Source organism: Stegostoma tigrinum, chromosome 5, assembly GCF_030684315.1.
Source record: "Stegostoma tigrinum isolate sSteTig4 chromosome 5, sSteTig4.hap1, whole genome shotgun sequence".
In the NCBI taxonomy this organism is placed as follows: domain Eukaryota; kingdom Metazoa; phylum Chordata; class Chondrichthyes; order Orectolobiformes; family Stegostomatidae; genus Stegostoma; species Stegostoma tigrinum.
In genome coordinates this window covers 106,058,823-106,075,639 of record NC_081358.1, presented here as the reverse complement: position 1 = coordinate 106,075,639, position 16,817 = coordinate 106,058,823, and the positions used below count along the sequence as shown (strand labels likewise).

Sequence of the window (16,817 nt, the reverse complement as noted above, 5' to 3'; positions counted from 1 at the left end):
TTGCCAAACTTTGGATTATGATTCTCCATTGGGGTTGCAGAGCAGGCAAGACTTTGAGTTTCAAGTAGCAAGGCAGTAATAATGGCCTTGCAGCTCTGACTATGTTTTGCAAAACCCTTTATGATAGGTGGGATTGTTCAATTTTCCACTCTGAATCCAATTGATGCTGTAACCACAGCCTATGAAAAAGCTTCCCATCCAACTGTGCACAATAATTTCCCACCTGCCCTTCCATCACACCCTCACTGAACCCTTCACCCTTTACACCCCCAACCACTATCACTAGCACCACTTGTCCTATATTAACTCTAGGGTAACAGTAGGTTTGTGGTATTAAAATGGGATGTGACATTGGGAATAAAAGTTTGGAAAGAACTGCTATAAGTCAACACTGTTACAAGCTAAAATAGGCTAAGCGCCTTTTCTCATTTATTTTAAAAGAAGAAAATAAAATGAAACAAAATCTGTGGAGTAGCTTATATTTCTTGCAAAGAATGGAGCATTATTAGGACACCAAAGAAAATACAACTCAGTTATTACTAATGACTCCACTTGATTATTATGGAAAAATGCAAGAGCACTTCATAATTCAAGAAGTGATACTTCAATGCAGAGATCCTCAGATTTAATAGCGTAGTAAGAGACGAAATTTCCTTTGAATAAAAAATAGGAGAATGTCTCGTTGTCATAATTATTTTCAGTCAATGCAATAACCTACGACTATGCAGAAGGAAAGACCTTTATGTTCCAACTGATCATTACCATCACTTACAAAATGTTATTTCTCAGCATGAATGTGAGACGTGAGCTTCCAGAAAATTTCAGGTCATTAATTCTGGAGAAAAGCTTGCATTCATTTGGGATTCGTCAGAAAGAGATTTTACCACTGAGTTCAGTAGTGTTTTACAGTCAGAAAGAATTAGGCAGAATCACCACTTGATGAAGAACAGTCACTTTAAACATCTGCGATCCAGATCTGTCTGCCAATAAAATAGGTTTTGTTTGGTGGACACATTGTCCTGAATTCTTATGTTTTGTCTGGTAATTTCAAGCTTCGTCCGGTGATTACGTTTCCAAATACACAGACAGGCACTTCTCAATCACAGCAAAACATTTGAAAAAATGAAGCTCACTGGTATCGAACAGTTTGAGATTCTGGGTACCAAAATGAAGACATTCTTTTAAATTACTTGAGATTCAATTGAACCCTCGACACAAATTATAATTGTAGACCAATCGGTAACTGCTTGTAATTTCTGCATTTTCTTGCTGTTATTTTGACGGTCCTTTCACATTTATAGATTTCTTCCCACTGCCCATTCCCATGAAGAGGTGAGGTGGAGAAATGCAGGCAGATGCATCACAGATACCAGGAAAGCCTCTGAGCCCAGGTATGCCAGGAGGTCCTGGTTCACCGGGCAGGCCATGTTCACCACGGGCACCATCCCGTCCATCCTTACCAATACCGGGCAAGCCAGCAACACCTAAAATCAGAGAAAAAAGTGATGTGAGACTCTTAACAGGACAGGGAGTTGCTAGCAATAAAATGTGAGGCTGGATGAACACAGCAGGCTGAGCAGCATCTCAGGAGCACAAAAGCTGACGTTTCGGGCCTAGACCCTTCATCAGAGAGGGGGATGGGGTGAGGGTTCTGGAATAAATAGGGAGAGAGGGGGAGGCGGACCGAAGATGGAGAGAAAAGAAGACAGGTGGAGAGAGTATAGGTGGGGAGGTAGGGAGGGGATAGGTCAGTCCAGGGAAGACGGACAGGTCAAGGAGGTGGGATGAGGTTAGTAGGTAGATGGGGGTGCGGCTCGGGGTGGGAGGAAGGGATGGGTGAGAGGAAGAACAGGTTAGGGAGGCAGAGACAGGTTGGACTGATTTTGGGATGCAGTGGGTGGGGGGGAAGAGCTGGGCTGGTTGTGTGGTGCAGTGGGGGGAGGGGACGAACTGGGCTGGTTTAGGGACGCAGTTGGGGAAGGGGAGATTTTGAAACTGGTGAAGTCCACATTGATACCATTAGGCTGCAGGGTTCCCAGGCGGAATATGAGTTGCTGTTCCTGCAACCTACGGGTGGCATCGTGGCACTGCAGGAGGCCCATGATGGACATGTCATCTAAAGAATGGGAGGGGGAGTGGAAATGGTTTGCCACTGGGAGATGCAGTTGTTTGTTGCGAACTGAGCGGAGGTGTTCTGCAACCCTCCCTCCCTCGACCTCTTCATCTCCAACTGCCGTCGAGAAATGTGGACTTCACCAGTTTCAAAATCTCCCCTTCCCCAACTGCATCCCTAAACCAGCCCAGTTCGCCCCCTCCCCCCACTGCACCACACAACCAGCCCAGCTCTTCCCCTCCACCCACTGCATCCCAAAACCAGTCCAACCTGTCTCTGCCTCCCTAACATGTTCTTCCTCTCACCCATCCCTTCCTCCCACCCCAAGCCGCACCCCCATCTACCTACTAACCTCATCCCACCTCCTTGACCCGTCCGTCTTCCCTGGACTGACCTATCCCCTCCCTACATCCTCACCAATACTCTCTCCACCTATCTTCTCTCCATCTTCGGTCCGCCTCCCCCTCTCTCCCTATTTATTCCAGAACCCTCAACCCATCTCCCTCTCTGATGAAGGGTCTAGGCCCGAAACGTCAGCTTTTGTGCTCCTGAGATGCTGCTTGGCCTGCTGTGTTCATCCAGCCTCACATTTTATTATCTTGGATTCTCCAGCATCTGCAGTTCCCATTATCAGGGAGTTGCTAGCATTTGGTTTTAGTTGCCATCTTGCATGACAATGAATACAGATGAGACTGAATACAAAAGTCCATTTTCTTTCTCTATATCATTAAATCTTTGTGAATAATCAAGGGATATAGTGTGAGGCACCACCAAAACTGAGGTTTGATCAGCACCGAGAACATCTGATCAACCACTTTGTTCAACAACAGCAGTCACCACAGAGAAATGTGTGTCATTTTTAAAAGAAATATATGAAGAATGCTGAAGCAAATTCCTCCTTTATGATCATATAAGAATCTTTACCAGTTCCAAATTAATGTGCATCCTGTCACCATATCATTATGTTTTGACTACTCTAGAATTTCCATCAACAAGGTTCAACTTTTGTGGCATTCTTTACATTCATGTCCAGTCCTCCCCCCCCATCAAAGCCATACATTCTCTGATAGAAAACACACTTCCAGTTATGGACGGTAAAAAAAAGTTAACAAAAATAGGGAATTTCGGAACATTTGAACAGAGGCCATTCAGCCCCTCAAGACTGTTCCACCATTGATATCATGGCTGATCCATGGATTAACCCCGTATACCTGCTTTGGCCCATATTCCCTTAAAGCTTTGCTTATAAAAAATTATCCACTTCAAACATAAAATTCACAAATGATCCAGCATTTACTGCCATCTATGCAAGAGAGTTCTAAATATCTACCACCCTTTGTATATGGGAGTGCTTCATAATATCGCTCCTGAATGGTCTGGCTGTAATCGTCAAACTATGCTAGTGAGACAGGATTATGAGAAGTTTAGACTCCTGTGATCTCCTGGAAATTCATACTCACTTGTGCAAATCAGAGAGAGGAGGATAGCACAGCTTTTTTTTAAAATCAAGCACTTTCCATTTTTTCACATCTGCTCTGGGCCTTTCCCAGGAGAATGTGCAGCTTGTAAATTAGAAACAACACTTCAGTTGTATCTCTTATTAAGATGATGATGGTTTCAGAATTTACATCAATTCATTGAAATCAGGAGAAGGAGTTCCACTGACTCACCCTATACTCCCTCGCTTGCTTCAACCTGTTGAGATCAGGTGTAAATTTCCTATTGCCACACTGGTCTAGATTGGTTATCAGAGCAGACTGAGGGTGGAGACAGTCCTTCCTCCATGAAGCCACTCCCCCAAAACCACAACCATGTCCAGATGGTGGACAACTATAGCCAAAAATACATTGTGCCCATCCAGACATCAAATACATGCCTAGGCAACTGTAACAAGAAACCAACTAGAATATCAGCAGCACTGTGAGGCTGTGTTGTATGATTGGCCTCCAATATCCAGACCCAAGGCAAAAGATTTTGACCAACTTCCAGGTGGTGGCCTAGAGCATTGAATATAGCAGAGGCACAAAAGTAACAAAACAGTTTCAAAATAGTGGGTGAATAGCAGGCAGGAGCTTTACATGCAGCAGAAGAGAGCGACTGACCAAAATGAATACAGCTTCCTTTTAAAGGAACTGTTCCCCCATCTGATTTTCCCATTTTGCGAGCCATATTTTTGTTCTTAATGTATGAAATGAAGCCACAGGGTAAAAAGGCTGTTAAACAAAGCAAACCATGCAGTGGGTTTTATTTCTTGAGACGGAGCATCATAAAGTACTGAGGTTATGTGGAACCTGTATTGGATCTTAGACATACTTGGAGGACTGCATGCAAATTTTTTTGATCCATTCATTGGATGTCGACATCATAGCCTGGGCTAGCATTTATTGCCCATTCCTAGTTGCTCTTGAAAGACTATAAGACCATAAGAAATAGGAACAACATTAGGCTCTTTGCTCTCTCAGCCTACTCAAACACTAAATAGGATCATGGCTGATCCAACACGCCTCACATCTACTTTCCCGCCCTTTCCCCACAACCTTTGATTTCCCATCTGATTAACCAACTATCTCAGCCTTAGATATACACAAGGACCTTGGCTCCACAACTCTCTGTGGCAAGGAATACCAAACACCCACAATTTTCTTAAGAGAAGAAATTCTTCCTCATTGTGGTCTTGAATTGGCAAGACTTTATTCTGTCCTTTGGTCCTACAATCACTCATGAAGGGAAATTTCCTCTCAACATTTACTCTGACAAGTCCCTTAAGAATGACAAGTCTCTCCTGCTTTTAGGCCAAACACTTTGTTTTAAAAGATGGAAATACTGCCCAATGTTTAACCAATGGGATTAGACCACTCCTATTGAAGGATTTGCCTGATTGATGTCTGAGCATTCCTTGATAGAACTGAGCTTTCACATGGACCACATTACAATAGAATGAAATGATGATAATAGGACCATTTGTAACACAGAGGTGGTCTGTGGTAGATGCTTACCAGGCATTCCTTGAGGTCCTGGTGGTCCACGTAGTCCTATTCCTTCTTCTCCCTTCTCACCCTTTTCACCTGGTACACCTGTCATTCAGAAACCAGAGCTTCAATGCCACTCTAATAGCAAAACTCAGTGTGAAAACAGTGAGAAGTTTTTTCTGTAACTCATGATTGCAATTCATAAGAACTAAAATGACTTCAGAAAATATTTCTTGGTTTATCAGCCCATTCTTTCCAGAGACTGACTGCAAAGGTCTGCAACCACAGTGCGTATGTCATGTGTCCAGTGAGGCGCTGCTTGAATGGCCACAAGTTGGATGCACCCAGTTTGTTGTTAAAACATTTATTTTGAAATGGGCCATTAGAGACTAAGCCATTTTCTAGACCTTTCTAGGCCTTTGATTTCATGAGAGCTGGGAACTCTCAATGCTTTGTTCAAATAGGCCTTCACTGACATAACCTTGCTGACATAACAGTGCTGACATAACAGTTGGGCAGACTGACTGATGGCCAATGTCACGACTTTTTTTTCTGGGGAGCTCAAAAGACCCTGGGCTCCCACATACTTCAGCCACCCACCTCCACAACCAGCTACATTCCACCACAAAATGTCCATTTCTATTGGCATCATCACAAATTCCAAACGACAGCAGGTTGAGAAGTAGGGAGCAGGAGTGTGTGCATCTTTGGTCTTACACCCTGTCATCTTACAGATTTATGGGCTCACTGTTGCCATCCTATTCAATCTTTAAGAGTGACATTTCTGTACTACTTCCCTTTGGTCATCTTAGTATTGACCAAACATTGAAGAATATCTCTTATAACATGGGTTGTTCTGCACCATTTCTTGTGCTGCAGTCTTGAGGAATAGCAGATCAAAGATGACAAATGTGTACCTTTTGAGTTACAAGCCAATACTGTCTGGTATTGTTCACAGCCATACATTTACACTGTCACTGTTAGCAAGATTGGAGGAGACACTGTGAGGCACACAATCATGAATAAATTTGTTTTTCTTATCTTTTCAAACTTCTTCAAAGGCCACGGTGACCTTCCAAGATATTAGACTCTGCATTTACCACTCTTATCCACTGCCAGTCTACAGAAACTAAGTGTGCATCTCTGTGCTGAACAGAGACGTTCATGAGACAACTAATGGAGTGAAATGATGCTCTCACCTTTGGTTCCTGGTTCACCAGGGTAACCTTGGTGACCTTTGGCACCTTGTGGACCGATTACACCTGGGTGTCCTGCAGATCCTGGAGGCCCAGCTGGTCCTGGTGGTCCTGGTGGTCCAGGTCGCCCTTGTTTCCCAGACATTATGGGTTGTCTTAGGCTTGCAGCCAGTTCTGATATTTGCTCTAAACAATAAAAATGGAAATTAAAGTTGGGCTCACAAAGCAGAGTTTTTACATGGTCTCCAGTGAAACAGCAGCTTCATTCAGAACCAGTTGAAACCAGATCCTCAGTAGGTAAATCAGCTAACTCGTAGAAATAGGTAAATTTGGTTCAGAGTGTGGTGAAGTGGTAGCGTCCCTTCCTCTGAACCAGAAGGTCAGTCAATCCTATTTCAGCCAGACATGCGTATTAACATCACTGAACAGGCTAATTAAAACAATCTATAACAGGAATCATAAGTGTCATAGAGTTGTTCGGTCCAATTTGTCCTTGTCGACTAGTTATTCTAAATTAATCTAATTCCATTTGGCCCATATTCCTTTCAATCCTTCCTATTCATATACCCATCCAGATGTGTTTTAAATGCTGTAATTGTACCAGCCTCTACCACCTCCTCTGACAGCTCGTTCCATATGTGCACCACACTCTGTGTGAAAATGTTGCCCCTTATGTCCCTTTCAAATCTTTACCTCTTACCTTAAACATATATCCCCTAATTTTGGACTCCCTTACCCTGGGAAAAAGACCTTGGCTTTTCACTCGATCCATGTCCTTCATGATTTTATAAACCTCTATAAGGCCACTTCGTTAGACTCTGAACCTCCAAGTTACGTAACTTCAACCCATTTAGCCACTTCCTTAACACAAACCTTCCAACCCCAGCAACGTCTTTGTAAATCTTCTCTGCACCCTTTCAAGTTTAAAAACATCCTTCCCTTAGCAGGGAGACCAGAATTGAATGCATTTTTCCAAAAACTGCCTGACCAAAATCCTGTATAGCCGCAACATGACCTCCCCCCTCCTATGCTCAATGCACTGACTAATAAAGGCAAGTGTACCAAATGCCTTTTTCACACTCTGTCTACCCATGAGTCCACTTTCAGGGAACTATGAACCTGTACTTCAAGGTCTCTTTGTTCGGCAACACTCCCCAAGACCCTATCATTAAGTGTATAAGACCTGCCCTGATTCGCCTTACCACAATGCAACATCTCACATCTATCTAAATTAAACTCTATCTGCCACTCCTCAGCCATTGGCCCATCCGATCAAGGTCCTATTGTACTCTGAGATAACCTTCTCTTCGCTGTCCACCACATCACCAACTTTTGCGTCATCTGCAAACTTACACAAACTTTCAGCCTACAGTCACATCCATAACCCTCCATCATTGAAGCTGGTGAAAAGCCAAGGTCTTTTTCCCAGGGTAAGGGAGTCCAAAATTAGGGGATATATGTTTAAGGTAAGAGGTAAAGATTTGAAAGGGACATAAGGGGCAACATTTTCACACAGAGTGTGGTGCACATATGGAACGAGCTGTCAGAGGAGGTGGTAGAGGCTGGTACAATTACAGCATTTAAAACACATCTGGATGGGTCTTCTACCTTCAATCCAATTTTGTATTCAAATGGCTAGCTCTCCTTGAATTCCATGTGATCTGGAGATCGATGAGATACTACCTTAGCCCATGTGGTATATTAGTGGTGTCTTTACCTCTGGGCCAGGAGGCCTGGGTTCAAGTCCTGCCTCTTCTAGAGGTGTGTAATAATATCCCTGAACTGGTTTATTGAAAATGCCTATAAATTCAGCGAGCAAACTCAGTTTGATCCACAACTGAGTGCTTGCACCTGATCAGTGAAAAAGTTCACAGTTTTACTAAACATCAACTAAAATTGGATCCTCAAGAAATTACTCAATTGGCCTTTTCTCTTAGTGGCTTCTAAAAGTAATCAACTTAGGAAAATAATGCCTCGGCTCTTGCAATTGTCTACCAAATTATGGTCTTTCCATTTGTCTGAATGATAATGAGGTCTGCGGAGTCAATAAGCTAACTGATTATGCCATCATCATAAAAGGAACCATTCAAGAAGAGAAAGTAGGAAGGTATGTAATGATAGTGGGGGGCATGGGTACAGTATAATGAGTGGGATTGACACATTTTGTTGCACAAAGAGCCTGAGCCTAGGCAGTTGAGTCGATAGGTGCCAGGTTTCAGGACATCAGCTCAAGGCTGTGGAGGAATTTGCATTGGCAGGGGGAGGATCCAATCATTCAGTCCATATTAATGTATCCACCAATGACTTAAGCATATCAAAGCAGAAGGCTCTGTGTAATTGGAATGCCAAATTAAGAAGCAGAAGCTCAAATCTAAGCATTATTACCTGAGGGACAAATAAGATTAGAAAGATGAATGTGCATCTCTCAAAGAGTGGGAAGAGTGGGTTCTGTCTCACGGGATGGGGACTGGGAGAAGTGGGAACTGTGTCAACAGGATGATCTCCACTTGAAATATGATGGGCTGAAATACTTGCCAACTGCATAACTAGGAAAGTAGAGAGGACTTTAAAATTATTAGGGGCAAGAGATCAAATTTGTGAACATGTAGCAAATCAAATAAGAGAGTCATGACCAAAGGGAAACAAACCATGACAGAAGTGGTACATGACAGGAGGGTACATTTCTAAGAGTCAAATAACGGATAAGACTAGAATTCACAAAAATAGTAAAAGATTAAGAGAAAGGTTCTATATCTCATCGCATGTAGCATTCAAAACACAACAGATGAATTGAGAATACAAAAAGGACTCGGATGAAGAGATGGAGGTACAGTTGCTAAAATTATTGATGTCACAAAAATGGCTAGGGGCGTAAGTTATGAAAAGGTCATAAAAAATCTACAATGACAGGTTAACTGAGTGAGTAGTTCTGACAAATGGAAATATGCAAAGCATTCCATTTTGGCAGGAAGGGGAAAAGAAGCACATTATCTAAGTGGTGAGAAACTGCACAGCACTGAGATGCAGAAAGATCACAGTACCTTTTTGACTGAATTATAGATACTGAGTTCTCCTGCATTCTCTGTGCTTGTTTTATTTGTGATATGGAGGTGCCGATGTTGGACTGGGGTGGACAAGGTCAGAAGTTACACAACACAAAGTTATAGTCCAACAGGTTTATTTGAAAATACAAACTTTTCAAATAAACCTCTTTGGAATATGAGCGGGTGTTGTGTGATTTCTGATTTTGTTTTATTTCGTTGTGAAGAGACTGTTTCCCAAAAGAGAGAGCCTAGAACTAGGGATCACTGTCCAAAAATAAAACATCCCTGATTCAAAACTGATAAGTTTTCTCTCAGAAGACTGTGTCTTTGAGGAAAATGATGGATGCAATGTCCTTGATTATTTTCAAGGCAGAGATGAATCGGCTCTTAATTGAGGGTGTGACGGATTTTCAGGGCTAGGCATAAATGGGGTACTGAGGTTAAAAACCAGCTATGATCTTATTGATGATGAAATAGCCTGAGGGTCTGAACGGAGCAGGAGGCATCCCATTTGTATAATTGCATGTAAATTGAACAGCAATGTGTAAAAAGTAATTTTTTTCAAACATTCTCATCACATACACTTTACAATGTTCACCTGACTACCACAAACTCTGTGATTTCAAGACATTCATTTTTGTCTAGAATTCTCCTAAGCATTTGTGAACCACATGTCTACAACTGATCCCAACTGCCTTTAATCTTTCATCTTTGGTCTTTTCTGAATCACTGTTGGCTGGAGAAGCTGACTAAGAGACCTGGTTCTCCCACCCCCCCAGCAAATTTTGGCGGAACACTGACCATCAGTTCGCAACAAACAACTGCACCTCCCAGTTGTGAGCCATTTCGACACACTGCCCCATTCCTAAGATGACATGTCCATCCTAGGCCTCCTGCAGTGCCACAATGATGACACCCGAAGGTTGCAGGAATAGCATTTCATATTTCGCTTGGGACCCCTGAAGCCGAATGGTATCAATATGGATTTCACAAGCTTTGAAATCTCCCCTCCCCCTGCTGCATCCCAAAACCAGCCCAGCTTGTCCCCGCCGCCCTAACCTGTCCTTCCTCCCACCTATCCCGTCTTTCCACCTCAAGCCCCACCCCCATCTCATACCTACTAGCCTCATCCCATTCCCTTGACCTGTCCGTCTTCACTGGACTGACCTATCCCCTCCCTAACTCTCCACCTACACTCACTTTTCCTGGCTCCACCCCTGCCTGTTTGACCTGTCTGTTTCCTCTCCACCTATCTTCTCCTCTATCAATCTTCTATCCACCTCCCCCTCTCTCCCTATTTATTTCAGAATCCCCTTCCCATCCCCCATTTTTGAAGAAGGGTCTAGGCCCAAAACGTCAGCTTTCCTGCTCCTCTGATGCTGCTTGGCCTGCTGTGTTCATCCAGCTCTGCACTTTGTTATCTCTGTTGCAATTCACTTGCTTGAAATTGTCTTGTCATACCTCTTCCCACTTTCAAAACCTGCCTTTTTAAATCAAACCAATAGGCACATATTAGCCTCTGCCCAAATACCAGCTTAATGTTTGGTTCTTGTCCTTGATTCTAAGATATTTGGCTACTTTAAAGTGCGTTATTTTATTTTTGGGGCTTGACGCCACAACTCTCTCCACAATCACTGAACCAAGGCTCATCCTTGAAAATGAATTTATTTGTCTGGCAAAATTGCAACCTGATTCCATTTTAACTTTCATTCACTCATGGTATGTGGGAATCACTGGCTGGGCTAATGTTCATTTCCTGTCCCCTACTCATCCCTGAGAATGTGCTACCTTCTTGAACTGCTGCAGTTGATGTGTTGTAGTTTGGCTCACGATGCCCTTAGGGAGGCAATTCAAGAATTCTGACCTAACAACAGTAAAGGAACAGCAATATCTTTCCAAGTCAAGAAGGTGAGTGGCTTGGAGAGGAACATGCAAGTGAGGGTGCTCCTACGGTTAGTTAGGGAGGAAATTGAACGGCCACAGCATAAATATTTGCATCATCTCTATCCATCGGTGAGGTGCTGGAGGACGAGAGGCTGGCTAATATGGTGCCTTCATTTAAGCAAGGCTGTAAGGAGAAGCCTGGGAACTCTGGACTTCTGAGTCTGACACCGGTGGTTGGTAAGTTGTTGAGGTGGTTTACATGCATTTGGAAAGGCAAGGAACGATTAGGGATAGTCAGCATGGTTTTGTGTGAGGGAAGTCATGTCTCACAAACTTGACTGAGTGTTTTGAGAAAGTAACCAAAAAAGATTGATAAGGGCAAAGCAGTAGATGTTGTTTCCTGAGACTTCCATAAAGCCTTTGAGAAGATTCCACATGGGAGACTAATTAGTAAAGATAGATCATATGGGATTCATGGAGAGCTTACCAATTGGATACAAAATTGGCTTAACAAAAGGAGTCAGAGGGTGGTGATGGAGGGTTGTTTTTCGGACTGCAGGTCTGTGAACAGTGGTATTTCACAGCGACCAGTACTGAGTCTAGTTTTGTTTGTTACTTATATAAATGATTTTCATGAGAATATAGAAGGCATTGCTTGTAAGTTTGCGATGACATCAAATTGGTGGTGTAGTGAAGAGTGAAGGTTGTCTAAGATGACAAAGGGATCTTGAACAATTGGGTCAATGAGCTGAGGAATGGCCATAAGACCATAAGACTATGAGACATAGGAGTGGAAGTAAGGCCATTCGGCCCATCGAGTCCACTCTGCCATTTAATCATGGCTGATGGGCATTTCAACTCCACTTCCCTGCACTCTCCCCATTGCCCTTGATTCCTTGTGAGATCAAGAATTTATCCATCTCTGCCTTGAAGACATTTAACATCCCAGCCTCCACTGCACTCCATGGCAATGAATTCCACAAGCCCACCACTCTCTGGCTGAAGAAATGTCTCCTCATTTCCATTTTAAACTTACCCCCTCTAATTCTAAGCTCTGCCCACGGGTCCTAGTCTCCCCACCTAACAGAAATAACTTCCCAGCGACCACCCTTTCTAAGCCATACATTATCTTGTAAGTTTCTATTAGATCTCCCCTCAACCTTCTAAACTCTAATGAATACAATCCCAGGATCCTCAGCCATTCATCATATGTTAGGCCTACCATTCCAGGGATCAACTGTGTGAATCTCTGCTGGACATGCTCCAGTGCCAGTATGTCCTTCCTGAGGTGTGGGGCCCAAAATTGGACACAGTATTCTAAATGGGGCCTAACTAGAGCTTTATAAAGTCTCAGAAGCACATCACTGCTTTTATATTCCAACCGTCCTGAGGCGACAACATTACATTCGCTTTCCTAATCACGGACTCTATCTGCAAGTTAACCTTTAGAGAATCCTGGACCAACACTCCCAGATCCCTTTGTACTTCTGCTTAATGAATTTTCTCACCATTTAGAAAATAGTTCCTGCCTGTATTCTTTTCTCCAAAGTGCAAAACCTCACAATTGCTCACGTTGAATTTCATCAGCCACTTCCTGGTCCACTCTCTGAAACTGTCTAAATCTTCCTGCAGCTTCCCCACCTCCTCAGTACTACCTGCCTGTCCATCTATTTTCGTATCATTGGCAAACTTCACCGGAATGCTCACAGTCCCTTCATCCAGATCATTAATACATCAAGTGAACTGCTGCGGCCCCAACACTGCACCCTGCAGGACACCACTTGTCACTGGTTGCCATTCAGAAAAAGAGCCTTTTATCCCAACTCTCTGCCTTCTGTCAGACAGCCAATCCTCAATCCAAGCGTGTAGCTCACCTCGAAAACCATGGGCCCTCACCTTACTCAGCAGCCTCCCGTGAGGCACCTTATCAAAGGCCTTTTGGAAGTCTAGATAGAATACATAATGGCAGATGGAGATTAATTTGGATAAGTGTGTGGTATTGCATTTTGGTATAATGAACAATGGCAGGATTTATACAACTAATGGTAGGATTCCTTGAAATTTTCACCACAGGTAGATAGGGTGGTTAAGATAGTGTTTAGCATGATTGCCTTCCTGGCTCAGACCTTTCAGTATGGGAGTTGGGAGGTCATGTTGAGGTTGTACGCGACGTTGGTGAGGCCTGTTCTGGAGAGCTGTGTGCAATTCTGGCCACCTTGTTATAGAAAGAATATTATTAAATTGGAAAGGGTTCGAAAAAGATTTACCAGGATGTTGCTGGGAATGTAGGGTTTGAATTATATGGATAGGCCGTGACTGTTTTCACTGGAGCATAGGAGTTTGAGGGGTGACCTTACAGAGGTTTATAAAATCATGGAGGGCAAAGATAAGGTGAATAACAAAGGTCTTTTCCCAAAGGTGGGGGATTTCAAAACTATGAGACATATTTTAAAAAGATTTAAAAAGGACATGAGGGGCAACATTTTTGCAAAGCAGTTAGTGCATGGAATGAACTGTCACAGGCAGTGCTGGATGCAAACACAGTTATGGTATTTAAATGACATATGGATTATACATGAATGGAAAAGATTTGGAGAGATATATGCCAAATGCAGGTACGTGGAATGAGTTCAGTTTGGGAATTTGGTCAGGGATGTGTAGTTTGACCAAAGGGCCTGTTTCCATGCTGTATGAACTATGACTCTATCTGTCTGTTGCCCTTGTCCTTCTAGATGGAAGTGGTCCTGTGTTTGGAAGGTGAATTTAACTGCATTACTCTCCGTGCACCAAGAAGAGGGATTTGTTCTCACACTGACCCCAACATTTACGAGATGCTTGTGTTATTGGACAAAAATGGGGGAACCATGAAATATTATCACTTAAAATATCCTCTTCGTTTTTCACATCCACAGGTGCTATCTGAGCTGCTGAATACTGCCAGAAGGCCTTTGTGCTACCTGAGCTGCTGAATACCACCAGAAGGCCTTTAACTAGATTCCACTTTAAAGGTTACTGCACAAAGTAAGTGCTCATTGTGTGGGGAGTCACATAATATTACGAATGAGCATTGTACAGCGAACAGTGAACAGAGATTGCATTTTCTGGTCAACAGAATGTAATAAATGGGTCACCACAGGGATTGGTGGGTCCTCCACTGTTGACAATTTATATTAATACCTTGGATAAAGGAACTGAGTATATAGTTGCTAAGTTTGCTGATGACATAAAAGATAGATAGGAAAGTAAGTTGCAAAGAGGACGTAAGGAATCCGCAAAGGGCTACAAATAAGTGATGGAATAAAATTTGGTTTATGGAATAACATGTAGGAAAATATGGTCTTATTCACTTTGGCAGGAGCAATACAAAAACAGCACTTAATTGAAACAGAGAGAGCAGTACTCTGATGTCTAGAGGGGTTTGGCTGTTCTGGCATGTGAATCACATTAAGCTCATCTGCAGGTACAGCAAGTGATTAGGATGGAAAACATGTTGTTTATGGCAAAGACAAAGGAACATAAAAGGAGGAATGTTTTGTCACAATTTCTTAGGGCTTTGGTCAGCTTACATCTGGTGAGCTGTGAACAATTTTAATTTTATTTAAGAAATAATATAAATGAGTTAGAAGCAGGTCAGAGAAAATTTACTCAACTTCGATTTGACTGGGATGGGGAAGTTAATAAAGAAGAGTTAGAGATGCTGGGCCAGTATGCATTCTTCTTTTGAATAATAAAAATTATTGTAGACATGCTAGATTATGAGAGGACTTGACAGGGTGGAAGTAGAAAATTATACTTTCCTTTATGGGAGAGGCTAGAACTGCGAGCCATTAAATTAATAATAAGGGGTCTTTGAATGAAGATGTTGAGGGACAGGAAATCTTTCTTTCAGGCAGCAAATCTTTGGAATTCTCTTCCCAAAAGAGTGGTGGAGGCAGGGTTACTTAACATTTTTAAGTCAGAAATAGATAGATTATTAACAAACAAGGGAGTCAAATGTTATCATTGGTAGGTAGGAATGTGGACCATGATCAAATTGATCATAGTCTTACTGAATAACAGCACAGGTTTGAAGGACTGAATGACCTACTCCTGCTCCTAATTTGCATATTCGTAAATTTTTACCATTTTCTGCCTTTATCTACTGGAAACATTGTTATCTGCTGGACCTGAGTTAGTTTTATTTGCCAGGTTGTGTTGGGAGTTGCGGGAGTAAGGTTGGCATGTTCACAAAGCAAATTAGGTGGTTGCCTGGGGTAGTAAGTTCTGGCGGAAACAGAGCAAAACTCCTGACTTCTTAAAAACAAAGTTGGCTGGATTTTGTAGCAGATCAGGTTGTTCATCCTGAAAAGAAGCAACTGTTGTCCACTATTTCACCCATGTTTTCTGTTTAGGAATAGTGGTAACATTTCATTATGATGACTGGTTTAATAGACTTTCACAATAAGTTGTAGCACCAGCAAAGTCATCTGCCTGTGACTACAACAATATATTTGCACACCTACTTTCTCTTAATTAGGTACACATTCTGGCAACTTTCAGTTACAAAGTAGTAGTAGTTAAAAAATAGTGTAATGCAGATTGCTTACAATAATTTAATAAACGATGATTTCAACTATCCTTCTTGATATGTCTCTTTTGTTAACCATTGTTAACATTTGTTAAATGCAATTAAGCATTTTCTGTTCCAACATATAGTATGGGAGAGTTCAGACAATTAGCATATTAGATGAAATTGCTGTTGGTTTGAGTAACACATTAGAAATGACTTACAAATATTTTAAATTAAGTTTTTTTTACACAAAGTCAAAGTATAGAAAGTAAATGGCAATTTTTAAAAAATACATTAAAAATAGCTTTTCAATTTGGACTAGTTATTGAGATGTGGAGAATTATTGCAATGTTGTATGTCTGATACGTTATTTTGTGATTTCCTTTTACAAGTAACAAATCCTTTGTGCATAATCTAGTATAACTGTTGTATTAAAATTTGTTCTGTGCATAGCTGCCGGTGTGGATGATTATACAATGTAGCATTTTCTCAATGATGAAACTGCAACGAGGAAAAATCACAAGGGAACATATTGGGTTAGTCTCACATATTATATGCATAATAGCCATTAACATGTTTAACAGCAAGTTTTGGCACATCTTGTGAGATTGATGCATTAACTATATTTCATTACGGTTGTAAAGGAAATGTGATGCAGGTGTAATCCTGGCTGAACAATTCAAGAGGAGAGCAATGCATGTTTTTTTTTCTTTGTTAAGACTAGAGCTCTAATTTGACCTGCTCAATGACAACACAGGTATTTGTCACTTGTACATTTGTATGTGTTATGGTCCCATCTGACGTTATCATTGGATAAATCTTATCCCAGACTGAAAATCTGGCTACATAGATCATGTTGTTTATTTTTAAACAAAGTAGTCTTTCAGTGAAACACGAGCATAAAATGTAGTGGATTTGGTTTTAACAAAAAAAAGGTTTACACACAAAACAAAAGAAAAAAAAATTCTCATTTAACCCAAATTCGAAGATTTTGAAACACAATCCCATGAATCCCAATAGCACCCCTGTAGACTGTTCATCCCAGAGTGAATTCCTTCTCTA

At 41.9% G+C, this 16,817-nt stretch overlaps 1 protein-coding gene across 2 annotated transcripts in view; it reads right to left on the bottom strand.

Annotated features, from left to right (window-relative positions):
* Positions 1-422: 422 nt before the first annotated feature.
* Positions 423-16,817, bottom strand: part of LOC125451406 (collagen alpha-3(IX) chain-like) — a 113,954-nt gene continuing 97,559 nt past the window's right edge. For both annotated transcript variants that reach the window (XM_048528451.1, XM_048528452.1), the window contains exons 36-38: positions 6,282-6,464; positions 5,110-5,187; positions 423-1,484 (exon numbers count right to left, since the gene is read on the bottom strand). In XM_048528451.1, coding sequence (XP_048384408.1) covers positions 1,273-1,484; positions 5,110-5,187; positions 6,282-6,464 — 473 coding nt within the window. In that variant the 3' untranslated portion in view covers positions 423-1,272. The remainder of the gene's footprint in view (positions 1,485-5,109; positions 5,188-6,281; positions 6,465-16,817) is intronic.